Source organism: Panicum virgatum, chromosome 8K, assembly GCF_016808335.1.
Source record: "Panicum virgatum strain AP13 chromosome 8K, P.virgatum_v5, whole genome shotgun sequence".
NCBI classification, from domain to species: domain Eukaryota; kingdom Viridiplantae; phylum Streptophyta; class Magnoliopsida; order Poales; family Poaceae; genus Panicum; species Panicum virgatum.
In genome coordinates, this window is record NC_053143.1 from 26,907,964 (window position 1) to 26,921,587 (window position 13,624).

At 49.6% G+C, this 13,624-nt stretch overlaps 1 protein-coding gene across 1 annotated transcript; it reads right to left on the reverse strand.

Moving 5' to 3' along the window:
• Window positions 1-12,412: 12,412 nt before the first annotated feature.
• On the reverse strand, window positions 12,413-13,267 carry LOC120645591. The gene has a single exon (XM_039922373.1). The coding sequence runs from the start codon at window positions 13,265-13,267 to the stop codon at window positions 12,413-12,415; it is 855 nt and encodes a 284-aa protein (XP_039778307.1).
• Window positions 13,268-13,624: the final 357 nt, after the last annotated feature.

A 13,624-nucleotide genomic window follows, 5' to 3' on the forward strand; every position in this document is an offset into this window, starting at 1 on the left:
GCTCTGCTCTCCACCAAGTGGTGAATATGGAAGTGTGGAGGGATCTGTCCTAGGCCAAATTGCCGAGCTACTGTGACTGGCTGGTAGGATTCGTAGCCTGGTTTGATAATTCTGTTAGAAGTACTGATGCCAACGGGGAGGAAGCCAGGTCGAATCATCAAAGAATACAAATGCCGAGTGCTGTCGTCATCGGTAAAGTTATCTAGTCTGAAGGCAGTTGGGTTCTCAAAGGATTCAGATTCAGTAAATGGGAAGTAGAGAGGGTTGTCCAGTCCTTTGTAGAAGACTCAAAACCAGTTTGCTGCATCTGTTGAATTCAGTTTACTGCCAGGGAGACTGAACAAAGCTTGGCCGTAGCTTGTGCATCTAATTGGTTTGCCACTCTCATCAGGGAAAGAGTTCTTGGTCAGGCCTTGGAAGTTTGGGATATGGTGTTGAAAATACAGTTGTGCCCACAACTGAATAAACCACCAAGGACCTCCAGTTCTCAGTTTCTTGTGGTTGAGCAAGTTAGTTGTTATTAAATGGAGATATCTGTATGTTTCTCCAAGAAAGAGTTTGCCTAGGACGGTGTGATTACCATGGGCCAGGTGGTAGGCCAAAGGGAGATAGTTCTTAGTTGGAGCTAAGGAAGGGCCACAGAAGATGAAGTGCTCTAGCCAAAGATTTAAGAAGGCTGTGTGTTCCTTCTCAGTCACTGGACCTTTTGTTTTCATGTGCTGATTCATGTAGGTACCCCAATTTGTGCAGTTGACCTTGGAAGAAAGCTTGAAGGGGACTTCTGCCATTTTGTGAGCAGTAGGATTTGGGGAGCTAATGTCTAGTCCGGTGATCATGACAATATCTAGCAGAGTGGGAGTCATGGGTCCATGACCAAAGAGGAAACAATTCAGAGCATCAGACCAGAAATAGCCGATGGTTTTCAGAAGATTTTCATCTTTGTCAAGGGGTGATAGTGATAAATTACCCAAAAAAAAGGGTGATAGTGATAAGCTAAGTGCATCGGCTATGTTCAAATCTTGCCACAAGGGCATGTGAGCTTTTGCTACTCTGTTGTACCATGTAATCCAGCTCTCAGGTGGATTAGGCCAGGCTCTTAAGCAGTCGGCCCAGAGGTTCAAATCGATGTTTTGGCTCACGAAAGGAATCCTATTTGCTTCGCAAGAGATCAAATCTGTGGGGGTTTCATGGGTTTGTGGGCCAAGACAGAAAGATTTTGGGTTGAAGGGATGCGGCAGAAGGATGTCTGACACCTGAAGTTCAGAAGTTCAGAAGTAGGCGTATGGTGTCAAGTTTAAAGTTTTAGTTTCAGAAGCTTGGTAAGCTGAAGAAAACTGAAAGATTAGGCCGAATATTACCTTCAGGCCGTGGATTGCCGCGTCGTGGATTGCAGAGCTTGTCGTTTGAGCTGTAGAATCTGCCATGGTCAGATCTGTTGACTTAGGGTTTGATTGCTGGAGATTCTGGTTCGAATTCCGGCTGCCTGGAGAATTCTTGCTCGGATTTGTAGAGTTTGTTTTTCGAATTACACTCGAATTTGACGGTACGTCGAGTTCGGTTCAGGCTGGAAGTATTATTCTTCTGCGGGTTGTTTCTAGTTTGAATTTCGTCGGCTCTTGGATATTTATGGAAGCCTGATGCGTTGCCATCGGCTTTTGGGAAAGTAAATGAAGACACATGGAATCAAGGGGAATTTGATTTCATTAAAAGGAAATTCATTACAAGGAAAGCCGATTTTACAAAGGAATCAATCCTTCGGCTTTTTGATTCTACTCCTACGATACTACTACTACTGTTCGTAGGTACCTAGTACCTACGACGCTTGGGGCTTCGGGCTGGCACATCCCCGCTGCCGTCGTCGTCGCTGCCGTCGTCGTCGTCGTCGTCGCTGCTGAAGGCGCTGCTGCCGCCTTCAGACCCGAGGTCGCTCCAGCCATCGCCGCCGCTGCTCTTCTCCTCCTCGCTGTCCTCCTCGGAGGACCCGAGGAACCGAAAGGGCTTGCCACCCATCGGCTCGTCGTCATCGGAGGGGGAGTCGATCTCCTCTTCCGAGGAAGAGTCGACTCCATCCGACGAGGGGTCTTCTTCCACGTCCACCTCCGGCTCTTCTTGGAACAGGAGTCGGAGGTCTTCTCCTTCAGTCATGGGCTCGTCCTCCTCGGAGGCGACCCCGAAATCGAACTCCTCTGCATCCCAGTGCAGAGGAGCCAGCGCCTCATAGGCTGCTGTCGGGTCCCACTCGGGGGTCGACTCTCAGCTCTCTGGGATAGAGTCGATGGAGGAGGCCGAGAGGGAAGAAGAAGAAGAAGGGGAGGAGGAAGAGATGGCCATGGCTGTTGGAGGATTGGGGTGGTTTCTGTGCTACTGGCTTTGGGAAGAAGAAGGAGTTTGCTGTGGAGAAGAACCGATTCGGATGAGATTAAATAGTGAAAAGGTGAAAGACGGATCGGCAGTTTTCACGTTCTACGAGGAGCCAGTTGCAGAGACGTTGCGTCTTCCTTGGTGGTTGCAATGTGATTAATGAATATTAAAGGGAAGATGAAGCGACGGATTGGTTTTGGAACTATCATTGCCAAAACCAGGGGGCATGTGTTATCACCATAAATTAACAGGGTTAATTTGTGGGCCGAAATCAAGATGGGCTTAAAGCAGGAGATTGAGGAAGGCTTGTAAATCGGCTCCTGCGTGAGCATATGGGCCACATTGGCCGTGTATCCTTAGATTTAGTTTAAGATTAGAGATAGAGTCCAATCGGGACAAGATTAGTTTAGATTGTTTCCCAAGTCTCCGGACTATAAATATGTATCCTTTGTTATTCTTGAAAAGAGAGCGTCATCACGACTCGCAAACAATAACTCTCGGCCCATCGCCACCCCTAATCCTAGGGTTTCATCCAAGTAAGTGCCATGCTGCCCTGATCGCTTCTTGCGATCAGGGCAGTATTGTTCTTGCTTTTACCTTGGTATTACTCGTACTGAAGCATTTTTGATGGCGAGTAGTGCTAGTTATCATGATGTTCGTAGCATGGCTTTTAGTAGATCTTTTTGTGCTTTGTTGCTTATCATCTGCGAATACCATGTTGTCTCTATGCAGTCACGTTTCAATCTCTTGCTAGTTCTTATCGCATAGAATTAGTCGCACAGGGACAACACCCTGCTTCTTTCATGTTTAGTAGATCTGATCTGTTATGGTTTGCTCTTATCTTAAGAGTTGGCATAATATCTGCTAGGTTAGGTCTTGCAAATGGATTGGATGATCCGGTGGCGTAGTAGATGCTTTATCTTAGCCTTGATAGGGATTGTTCCGGGAATCGGCTCTTGCTAGTTCTTAGGCCTCTGTTTTAGGTTGTGGTTTAGTCGTCTGTTACGTTCGCTAGGCCCAGTCACGTGTAAGATGTTCCGATCTAGCAGTGAAGCTGTTACCATCGTAGATTAGATCAATTAGATTTGACTGAAGCAGTTTTATAGTGATTTGTTCTATTTATCATATCTGGATACAATCAGATCCCGTCTGACACCGGGACTCGATCGGCTCTTCAAAGCCGATGCAAGAGTCGTCCCGGGGAGCCGACCACGGCTCGGACTTACGTTTACACGTGTCTTTGTATGCAGGAAACTGTTCGGAGCACGTCTGCACCCTCCTGATCGGGTATAGGTCAGGTGGCACGCCCGGTTTTCACACATCCTCCGGGTGCGTGACGGAAATTGCGGGCCGTCGACGAGGGAGCAGTGCCTCTAGCGCCCTATCGACCTCCCGGCTCTTCGTGTTGCCCGTCGTTGCTCGCCGGTGGGTTTCGGTCGACAACAACGGCGAAGAGGCCGTAACACCAGAGGAGATCAAACTTAAATCTTGGTGAACAGTCGAAGGAACAGACACGACCGAAGAGGATATGAAGGCTTTGATCGACACGATCGAAGCAGGCAAGGCGCAAGCAGCAATCAACCTGGGCAAGTATCAAGAAGAGACACGAAGGTGGAAAAAGAAGAGAGTGAAGCCCAGAGACATCGAAGAATACCGAAGGCCAAGCAAAAAGGCATGATGCACAGCTATTGACGCAAAAATCAACACACTGGAATCTGAGGGCAAGTGTTCGCCAAGCTCCGGAAAGTAGACCAAGTGTGCCAGTCAATCACCTGTTGATTGACAAGGAGACAGAGTAAACGTTAAATTCGAGGGTGTATCGGCTGGAGTTCCGAATATCCCTCACAGGCCGTATCGGCGGGCGATTGCCAATACAGAAGACGACAAAATCGGCTCGGTCAGCCGATTTGAAATAGACAATCGGCTAGGTCAGCCGATGTGCGCAGGGAGCAGTGTAAAGGCTACGAATGTGTAACCTAATCGGCTATATGATGTTTTGAATAAGATAACACAATAAGCGGCCGATCAAACATATTTCAAGCTGGATAGATATCGATAAAAGCTAAAACAACATGTAAAACATATAGAACTAGTAGATATCGATAAATTGTGAATTAATCTAGACGAAACGACAACGATACGCCCGGAAGTCAAAGACTAAATATAATTCGATAACTTTTGAATAGATCTGAACGAAGCCACAGCGATGCATCCGGAAGGTAAAGCTCAGATTTACTCGGTAAACGAAAACTTACCAGCAGATCAAGTCGCTCGAATGTGAGGCGTCCTTGATCAACTCGAAAGAACTCGTCGAAAAGAAAAGAAAAGTGGCGAAGTCGTCGAAAAGTAAATTGCAGGTAAAAAGTAGGGTTTGTTGATTGATCGTGTGATAAACCTTTTACAGAAGCGGTACATGTTTATAGTCTAGACTAACTTGCCCAACACGCAAAATCTAAACTAAAAGGAAATATTGAAATACATGGACTCCAATCCTTCCGTGGAATCCTTGCTAATAATAGCTCCCTGCCGATCCGTCGGACAGTGTGTCATCGGCTTCCTTTGCTCTCTTTTGATTGGCCCGTGCTCTCCCAGCACTTGATACGATATGCAGTATTGATCATGCACATAGGTCCATAGAAAACAATATAATATTCCTTTTATCTCTAAATCACTTTTTTTTGAGGTATTTATCTCTAAATCACTTGGCCATGCGTCTGGAACTATCATCACAATAATGTGGTCCTCGAGTCCAATACGAACATACCTTCTATTTTTGCTTGATCCGGCCAATCAATCCATGGAATCTCAAATATTCTTCCAATCCATCCACGAACAGGCGAATCTGCATACGCGACCAGCTTGGACTTCTTCTTGTGCAGCAACATGCTTTCCTTATTTAATTATCTTGCCATGCATGTGCTATCCCTGGCATTCTTGTATGTGAAGCCTCTTTTGCCATGACTTGCCTCCTTAATCAATAATAAAATAATCCGGCTAGATGCAAACCATATTTGAATAATGGGGACTCTTCACGTAATCACATATGTGCATGCAAGTCTTATTAGCCCCTCGCCTTCATATGTGAACCTGATATACATACATGTAAGTTCCTTCTAGTTTCTTGCTTCCCTTGCCTTCAGGTATGAATTTTCAACTAGCAAGCTTCCGGCTTCATCGACAACAACAATTGACTATCGGCTTTCGAATTGACATAAATAGCCGATTGTTTCGAAATTTTAATTTACACTGGATTTACCAAAATCCGGTGTCAACAAGAGCAAGTGGGAAGACCCATTTATCATCGCGTCCATGGCAAGACCAGAGGCCTGCAGACTCCGCATGCTTGAAGGCACCGAAGACCCATATTCTTGGAACAAGGACATGCTGAAGAAGTACTATGTGTAGAAACTGTCTAAGAACCACTAGAGGGAAATAACCGAAGGGGCTCGTAGAGTAGTTTTTCCTTTTTCGCTTGCGAATATTCGCACAGTGTATCGAAGGGCCCGTACTATTTTCCTCATGGGGGAAGCCTTCGCATGCTCAAGTCGGGCGTCGAAGGTGTGAGGTTTTTAATGAGGCGGAACCCTATGTAAGCCCTTGTGAAATATAAACAAGGCCCCCGCAAAAAGAATCTCGAAGGCTCAGGTATACTCAGGATGCGCCGAAGTGTCTATCCTTCTTCATTGAAGCGAAGAGGGGAGTCGACAGCGCAAATTGCAAGCCATGATGCTTGAAAAGAAGTAAGCACGGGGCGCAATCCCAAATAGGGGCTTCGCTTCTCTTAGCTTCACTTCCAAAGAAATAAAGAAAAATCCCTGCGCATGAAACACGAAGGGTGGAAAGTCCTGTTGCACGAAAGCCGAAGGCTAGGTGCGACCTTCTCAGGCTAAAGAGCTGAAGGTCCCCCTAACAAAGTCCTTACGTGTGAAAGCCTAAGGCGGAAAGTTCTGTCGCGCGAAAGCCGAAGGCCAGGTGCGACCTTCTCCGGCTAAGGAGCTGAATGTCCCCCTAACAAAGTCCTTATGTGCGAAAGCCTATGGCAGAAAGTCCTATCACGCGAAAGCCGAAGGCTAGGTGCAACCTTCTTTGGCTAAGGAGCCGATGGTCCCCCTAACAAAGTCCTTGCGTGTGAAAGCCTATGGCGGAAAGTTCTGTCGTGCAAAAAGCCGAAGGCCAGGTACACCCTGTTCAAGCCGAAGGGCCTAAGGGGCTAACAGCCACCACATGCAGGTTCGTCATCCCCGCCAGTCGAGCGAAGGGGGGAGGGGGGTGGCGCTTCACAGAACCAATTCGCGAGCGACGGCCGCGCCGACAAACAAGATAAGACACGTTCATCCTCGCCCGAGCAGAGTGGGGTGGCGCTTCGCAACACAGATTTTGCACAGCCGACGAATAAATGGGAAATTGATGCAAAGTACCTGTGTTACAATAAAAACATCACACTTCACACAAAGGTGAGAACATAGTACAAATCATACAGTTACATCCGAGTTTTCCTCCTCGAAGATAATGCGGTCCACCTCAGATATGACTTCGCGGACCGCGCGATCTAAAATTTCTTCGGCTGTTCGGCGAAGAAATGCTTCGAAGTCATCCCCGGAAATTGAAGGCAACACAACGTTAACCAGAGCCTTCGTCGAAGATGCCTTTGGGACGATACATAAATTCATGCGGAGACAATGGCTTTTCATCCACGGGCTCCGGTTTCGGTTCGAGGAGTCCAGTAGGAGCACTATACCGCCTATCGGTGTATCCACGGGCTTCATGCTTCGAAACTTTGTGAATCCATTACTTCAAGAGTTCACGTCGTGGACTGAACACCTCGGCTTTTCTTGATACTGTTCTTTCATAGCCGATGGCTTTATCAATTTTTAAAACTAACTTGAAGAATCAAATCAACTATACTCTTCCTGCTAAATAACTTGGGTTTTTGAAAGATTTTTAAAATCAAAATAAAATTTTGCTCCTCAAATAATTCTCTCAGATCGCTCAATGTGTATGATTTCTCACCAAGGCATTAGATCGCCTCTTTCCTCCCTATTTCTAATAAGGCTTTTCAGTGGAGCTCAGGGTAGGGGATGAAGAGGACGCATACTTGTACCGCATATATTGCAAAGTCAAAAATCGGATCCAATAGAGAAAACAGGTCATACAATCAGATCAAGATGTGCATGTGTGTGGAATTTTCTGGATGGAACTCGCACCCCTTTCTACATGACTCGATCTTTTATTTTGAGATATGGGCTATCTTTCTTTTTCTTTTTTCTTTTTTTTCCTTTTCCTATGCTTCTGGGCACGGATACTTTTTCTTTTTCTTTCGCATAGCCCATATTCTTTTTGCAATATGAAGAGTCATGTCAAAATGATAAGATTATTTTTGTGTGGATGAAAGTCATGTTTTTGCGTAACTTCCAATGTAGAAGTCGGCACAAGTAAATGTGGAGTGTTCGTGATCTTGATCTTAAAAGTATGAAACGAATCTCACAAGGGTCACAAACAATTTGACAATACTCAATGCAACCACAAGTAGCATATGTAAAAAGGTTTTCAAAGATATATCAACATATGGCTCTGGTAGGAATTTCATGTCATTGAGGAACTAAGCTATTTTATTTTTTCACAAAATAAAATCCCCAAGCATTTTTGCAGTAAGAAGTAAGGTTTCTTTGATCATACCAGTATCGGCGTATCGGCGACCGGGTGGCAGTGTCATAATCCCGTGATTGTCAGTCCTTGCCGCTCAACAATTATCTGCAGTATAACATCGACCATTGATTGATCATCGGCTTTACTGTAACATAATCATCAGTCTCTTTGTACCCTCACTGGCCGACGCATGAATCGGGGTCTCCTTCTCGAGTTGTAATCATCGACCTGGATGTTGTCCAATATGATAGCCGATCAACTGAGTCACATGTGTTGGCATCTTAGGTAATCCTATCAGCTTCTTGTATTTCCTCAAACAGGTGCCTTCTCTGCATACGTAATATATATACCCTCCTATGAAGCATATATAGCCTGGATATCGGCCACATATGCACCTCTAACAGCTTCATCGTGTGTATTATCCCGCTAGCCGACTCCTGCACGATCGGCTCCTTAAAAAAGATGAGACAGATTGAACTGTAACTAGAGTATCGGCATCAGCTCTGAAACAATCATGTAAGAATATCTGTTATTTCGGCCGTTGTCTCTTTGCTGATCATCATTATTCCGGACCCATCGATTAGGAAGCCGTTGGCGATCTTTCTGTAGAGAGATAGCGAGAGGGGGAAACACCACACACCCATTGTGTGGGTGACCTTTCATATATATAGCCGAGACGGCTTAATGTACAAGTAAGAGTCAAGTAGACTTAGAGTACAAGTCAAGTAGACTTAGAGTACAAGACAAGTCAGCTATACATATCTCTAATACCCGCCCGCAGTCTGAGCGGGAGGATCCCGGACGCAAAGACTGGACCTAAAATCAGTAAATAACTGTACAGGCAAGCCTTTGGTCATAATATCCGCGAACTGGTGAGATGACGGAACGCGTAGCACACGAACCTGTCCCAAAGCCACCTGGTCGCGGACGAAGTGAATATCGATCTCTATATGCTTCGTGAGCCGATGATGTATTGGATTTGCTGTCATGTATACAGTACTGACATTATCACAGTAGACAATCGTCGCCGAAGATAGAGGCGCATGAAGCTCTTGAAGAAGCTGCCGAAGCCAGCAGGTCTCAGCCATAGCGTGTGCCACAGCACGATACTCGGCCTCCGCACTCGAACGAGAGATAGTAGCCTGTCGTTTGGAGGACCAAGACACCAGGTTGTCGCCGAGGAAGACACAGTAGCCCGAAGTAGATCGCCGAGAGTCTGGACAGCCAGCCCAGTCTGCATCTGAGTATGCAGTGAGGGAGGAAACTGGACCAGCACCGATGTGCAAGCCAGTAGACAGCGTACCCTTCACATATCGCAAGATCCGCTTGAGCAACGCTAGATGAGGCTCCCGTGGATCGTGCATGAAGAGGCACACCTGCTGTACAGCGTAGGCGAGGTCGGGGCGCGTTAGTGTCAAGTACTGAAGGGCACCAGCCAGACTCCGATACTGGGTGGCGTCGGCCACCGAAGCTCTATCTGTGGCCGACAGCTTGGCACGAGTGTCCACTGGTGTCGACATGGAGTGACACTTGGCCATGCCGGCGCACTGGAGGAGATCCACCACATACTGTCGCTGAGACAGAAAGAGGCCATACGATGAGCGTGTGACCGAAATCCTGAGGAAGTGATGGAGATCCCCGAGTTCGGTCATAGCGAATTCGGAGTGGAGTAGCCCTGTGAGCCGGCGAAGAAGATCCGTCGAGGACGCCGTCAAGATGATGTCGTCGACGTAGAGCAGCAAGTAAGCAGTGGTAGCACCCTCTTTGTAAACAAAGAGAGACGTATCCGTAGCCGAGGTTGTGAAGCCAAGGCCACGAATGTATGTGGCGAAACGCTGGTACCATGCCCGAGGTGCCTGCTTGAGCCCATATAAGGACTTCTGCAAAAAAAAAAACAGACATGATCAGGTGCAGTGGGGTCGACGAAGCCGGGCGGCTGCTGGCAGTAGACCATCTCGTCCAGATGACCATGAAGAAAAGCGTTCTTCACGTCCAGCTGGTGTATAGGCCAAGCGCGAAAAGCGGCGATGCTGAGGACGACCCGAATAGTGGCCGGTTTGACAACCGGACTGAACGTCTCGTCGTAGTCGATGCCGTACTGCTGTGAGAACCCGCGAACGACCCATCTTGCTTTATGGCGAGAAAGAGAGCCGTCGGAGTTGTACTTGTGCTTGAAGATCCATTTGCCGGAGACGATGTTGGCACCATGTGGTCGAGGAACTAGGCGCCAGGTGCCATTATCAGTCAGCGCCTTGTACTCGTCCTCCATCACGTCATGCCAATTAGGATCGGCGAGGGCACTCCGGTTGTTAGCCGGAAGTGGAGAGGCGTGGACGGCGGAGTACGTCAGACGATCAGCAGGCCTTGGAAGAGAGCCAGTCTGCGCCCTCGTCACAACACGACGATGTGGATCCGGGGGCGGGCGCGGAACAACCACCCGGGGTGAGGACTGGAGAGCCCGCGGCTAAGGAATTGGGGACGGCGTGGTAGTCGTGGACGATCGTCGAGGCGGCAGTGGACCGTTGATGTGCGCTGGAGGCGGGCGACGATTGTAGACGAAACGGAACTCGCGTCCCACAGGGGGCGGCTGGGGCGTAGCCCCGGTCGGAACAGGAGCCGGTGAACGACCGGCGGCCAGGGCCGGCGTTGGAGCGGGCGAAAGGGCCGGTCTAGGGACCGGCGGAGGCCCGCCAATGGCTGCCGCAGTCGGGAGAACAAGACCACGCCAGAGAATGGCGAGGTCAACCTCCAGGGGGTCGACCAGATCCCGCCCAGCGACAGGAGCCTGGGAGGGCTCGCTGGTCGTAGGAGACGAGGGAGAGACGTGATGACGATCCTGCAGGAGAAAATCAAGAGCCTCCGCAGACGACTTTGTAGCCGAAAACGGAAAATTAGTCTCTTCAAAAATCACATGACGGGAGACAATCACGCGTCTGGTCGAGAGATCGAGGCAGCGGTAGCCCTTTTGGGAGGAGGGATAACCGATGAACACGCAAGTAGAAGAGCATGGAGCCAGTTTGTGAGGTGTCGTGGCACTAAGGTTTGGGTAGCACAGGCAGCCAAAAACTCGAAGAGAGGAATAGTCTGGCATAGAGCGATGCAGGAGATGATGTGGTATACTGTTACTAATGGATGAGGAGGGCCGCCTATTGAGCAGGAAAACGGCGGTCGCCAGTGCCTCCATCCAGTAGGCGGGAGGCATAGAAGCATGAAACAAGAGGGTGCGCACCATGTTGTTGAGTGTGCGCAACATCCATTCAGCCTTGCCGTTATGTGCGGAGGTATAGGGGCACGAGGTGCGAAGCAAGACACCGCGACTAGCAAGGAAGGTAGAAGTGGCGTTCTTGATGAATTCGGTGCCGTTGTCCGGCTGAAAGCACTTGACAGACAAGCTGAACTGGGTATGAGCATAAGCAACAAACTCAACAATATGCTTGTGGACCTCAGATTTATGCCGAAGAGGAAAAGCCCAACAGTAATGTGTGAAATCATCAACCATCACAAGATAGTACTTAAAACCTGAGATGCTAAGCACCGGTGATGTCCAGACATCGCAATGAACGAGTTCAAAGGGGGTAGAAGTGCTAGATGATGAACTAGTAAAGGGCAGACACGTGTGTTTGCCGAGCTGGCAAGCATGACAAAGACCACGTGCTGCATTATTACATGAAATAGCTGAAATTTTATTAAGTTCACTAATGGCGGCTGGTGCAGGATGACAAAGACGTGAGTGCCACAGCGAGGACGAAGCAGAGGCGACGTGACATGTGGCTGTGGAGGAGCTGGCGTGGGCGGGTGGAATGGTGTAGAGATCCCCGCCACTATTGCAGCGAAGAATCACGGTCTTGGTCTTCAGATCCTTAATAGAGAAGCCAAAAGCATCAAACTCAACGGAACAGTTATTATCGTGAGTAAGTTGTCGAACAGATAACAGGTTACGAACAAGATGCGGAGCGATAAGAACATTATTGAGTTGAAAAAGATAATCAGCTATAGGAATACTGGAAGTGCCACGACAAGAAATTGGTATGGAATTTCCATTGCCGACTGTGATGAAGGACGGCGAATGGGAAAGACGGGATAGAAGTATACTGTCGTTGGAGGACATATGAGATGTCGCTCCAGTGTCGAGGACCCAAGGGCTGTTTCGCTGCACCGCCATCTGGTTTAGGGCGGCGATGAGACCCGCCTGTTCCTATGCACCCATCATGGAAGGGCCTGGTGCAGGGTAGCCGGCGGGCGCTGGCGCAGGAGTTGACACCTGCGGCGGCGCGAAGGCGGTGTGAGCCTGAGGGAAGTGCGCCATGGGAGGGCGCCACTGTTGTTGTGGGCCCCAGGCCCACGGGTGGAAGCAGACCCATGGGCCGGTGGGCTGGGGTCTGCCGCACGCTCCTCCTTGGGAACCCTAGCCCGGCTGCTGTTGCTGCTGCTTGCGGCGGCCGCCACTGCCACCGTTGCCGCCTTTGCCCTTGCCCTTGCCTCTGCCGCGGGGCTGCGAAGCAGGCGAGGACGTCGAGCGGCAGGACGCAGAGGTGCAGGCTGCCATCATGGAGGCAGTAAGGGCAGTGTTGGAGGCGACCTTGTTGTCGTTGGCGAGGCAAAGTTCCTTCAGGCGAAGCATGTTCGCTGCCTCGGTGAAGGTCAGTAGTGGCCTCATGTTGGCAATGATGTCGGCGGTGTTGGCGAGGCGTGGTTTGATGCCGTTCAGCAGGTTGAGCACCAGTTGGCGATCCAGGATGGGGTGGCCGACGTCGCGAAGAGCGTCGGCAGTCTGCTTCAGCTGCGAGGCGTAAGCCTCGATGGGAAGGTCGCCCTGAGACAAGGAGACGAACTCCTGGTTCAGGATGACGGCGCGTGGCTCCTGGTTCGCCTGGAACAGATCACGGATGGCCGTGTAGAGAGCACGGGCGGTCTGATCTGGCGCCATGGCGAGGTCAAGAACCCCATCGGAGATGGAGCCGTACATCCAGCTGCGCACACAAGCGTCCGGCTGATTCCAGGTGGGATCAGTCGGACGGGACGTGATGGTGCCGTCGATGTGCCCTAGAAAGCCGAACTTGCCACACATGGCGGTGAAGAAGGCGTTCCACTTGTTGTAGTTTGGCAGCCAGAGGTCGAGCTCGATGGGGATGTGGGTCTTGATGTTGATGGAGGTGTACGGGTTGATGAAGACTGGGAGGACGGAGTCGGAGGAGCCAGGCGTCGTGCCGATGCCGGAGCTAGGACTGGACACCGACGAGGTGGACGAATCCATCGACATGGCACTGTTGTCGGTCGAAACCCACCGGCGAGCAGCGACAGGCAACACGAAGAGCCGGGAGGTCGCCGGGGCGCTGGCAGGCACTGCTCCCTCGTCGACGGCCTGCAATTCCGTCACGCGCCCGGAGAATGTGTGGAAAGCCGGGCGTGCCACCTGACCTATACCCGATCAGGAGGGTGCGAACGTGCTCCGAACAGTTTCCTGCGTACAAAGACACGTGTAAACATAAGTCCGAGCCGTGGTCGGCTCCCCGGGACGACTCTTGCATCGGCTTTAAAGAGCCGATCGAGTCCCGGTGTCAGAGTGGATCTATATCTATCCAGATATTGATAAATAAAGCAAATAACTATAAAACTG

Bases quoted from the DNA above. Each gene is read 5' to 3' on its own strand.
- LOC120645591 (XM_039922373.1), bottom strand. From the start codon at position 13,267: ATGTCGATGGATTCGTCCACCTCGTCGGTGTCCAGTCCTAGCTCCGGC.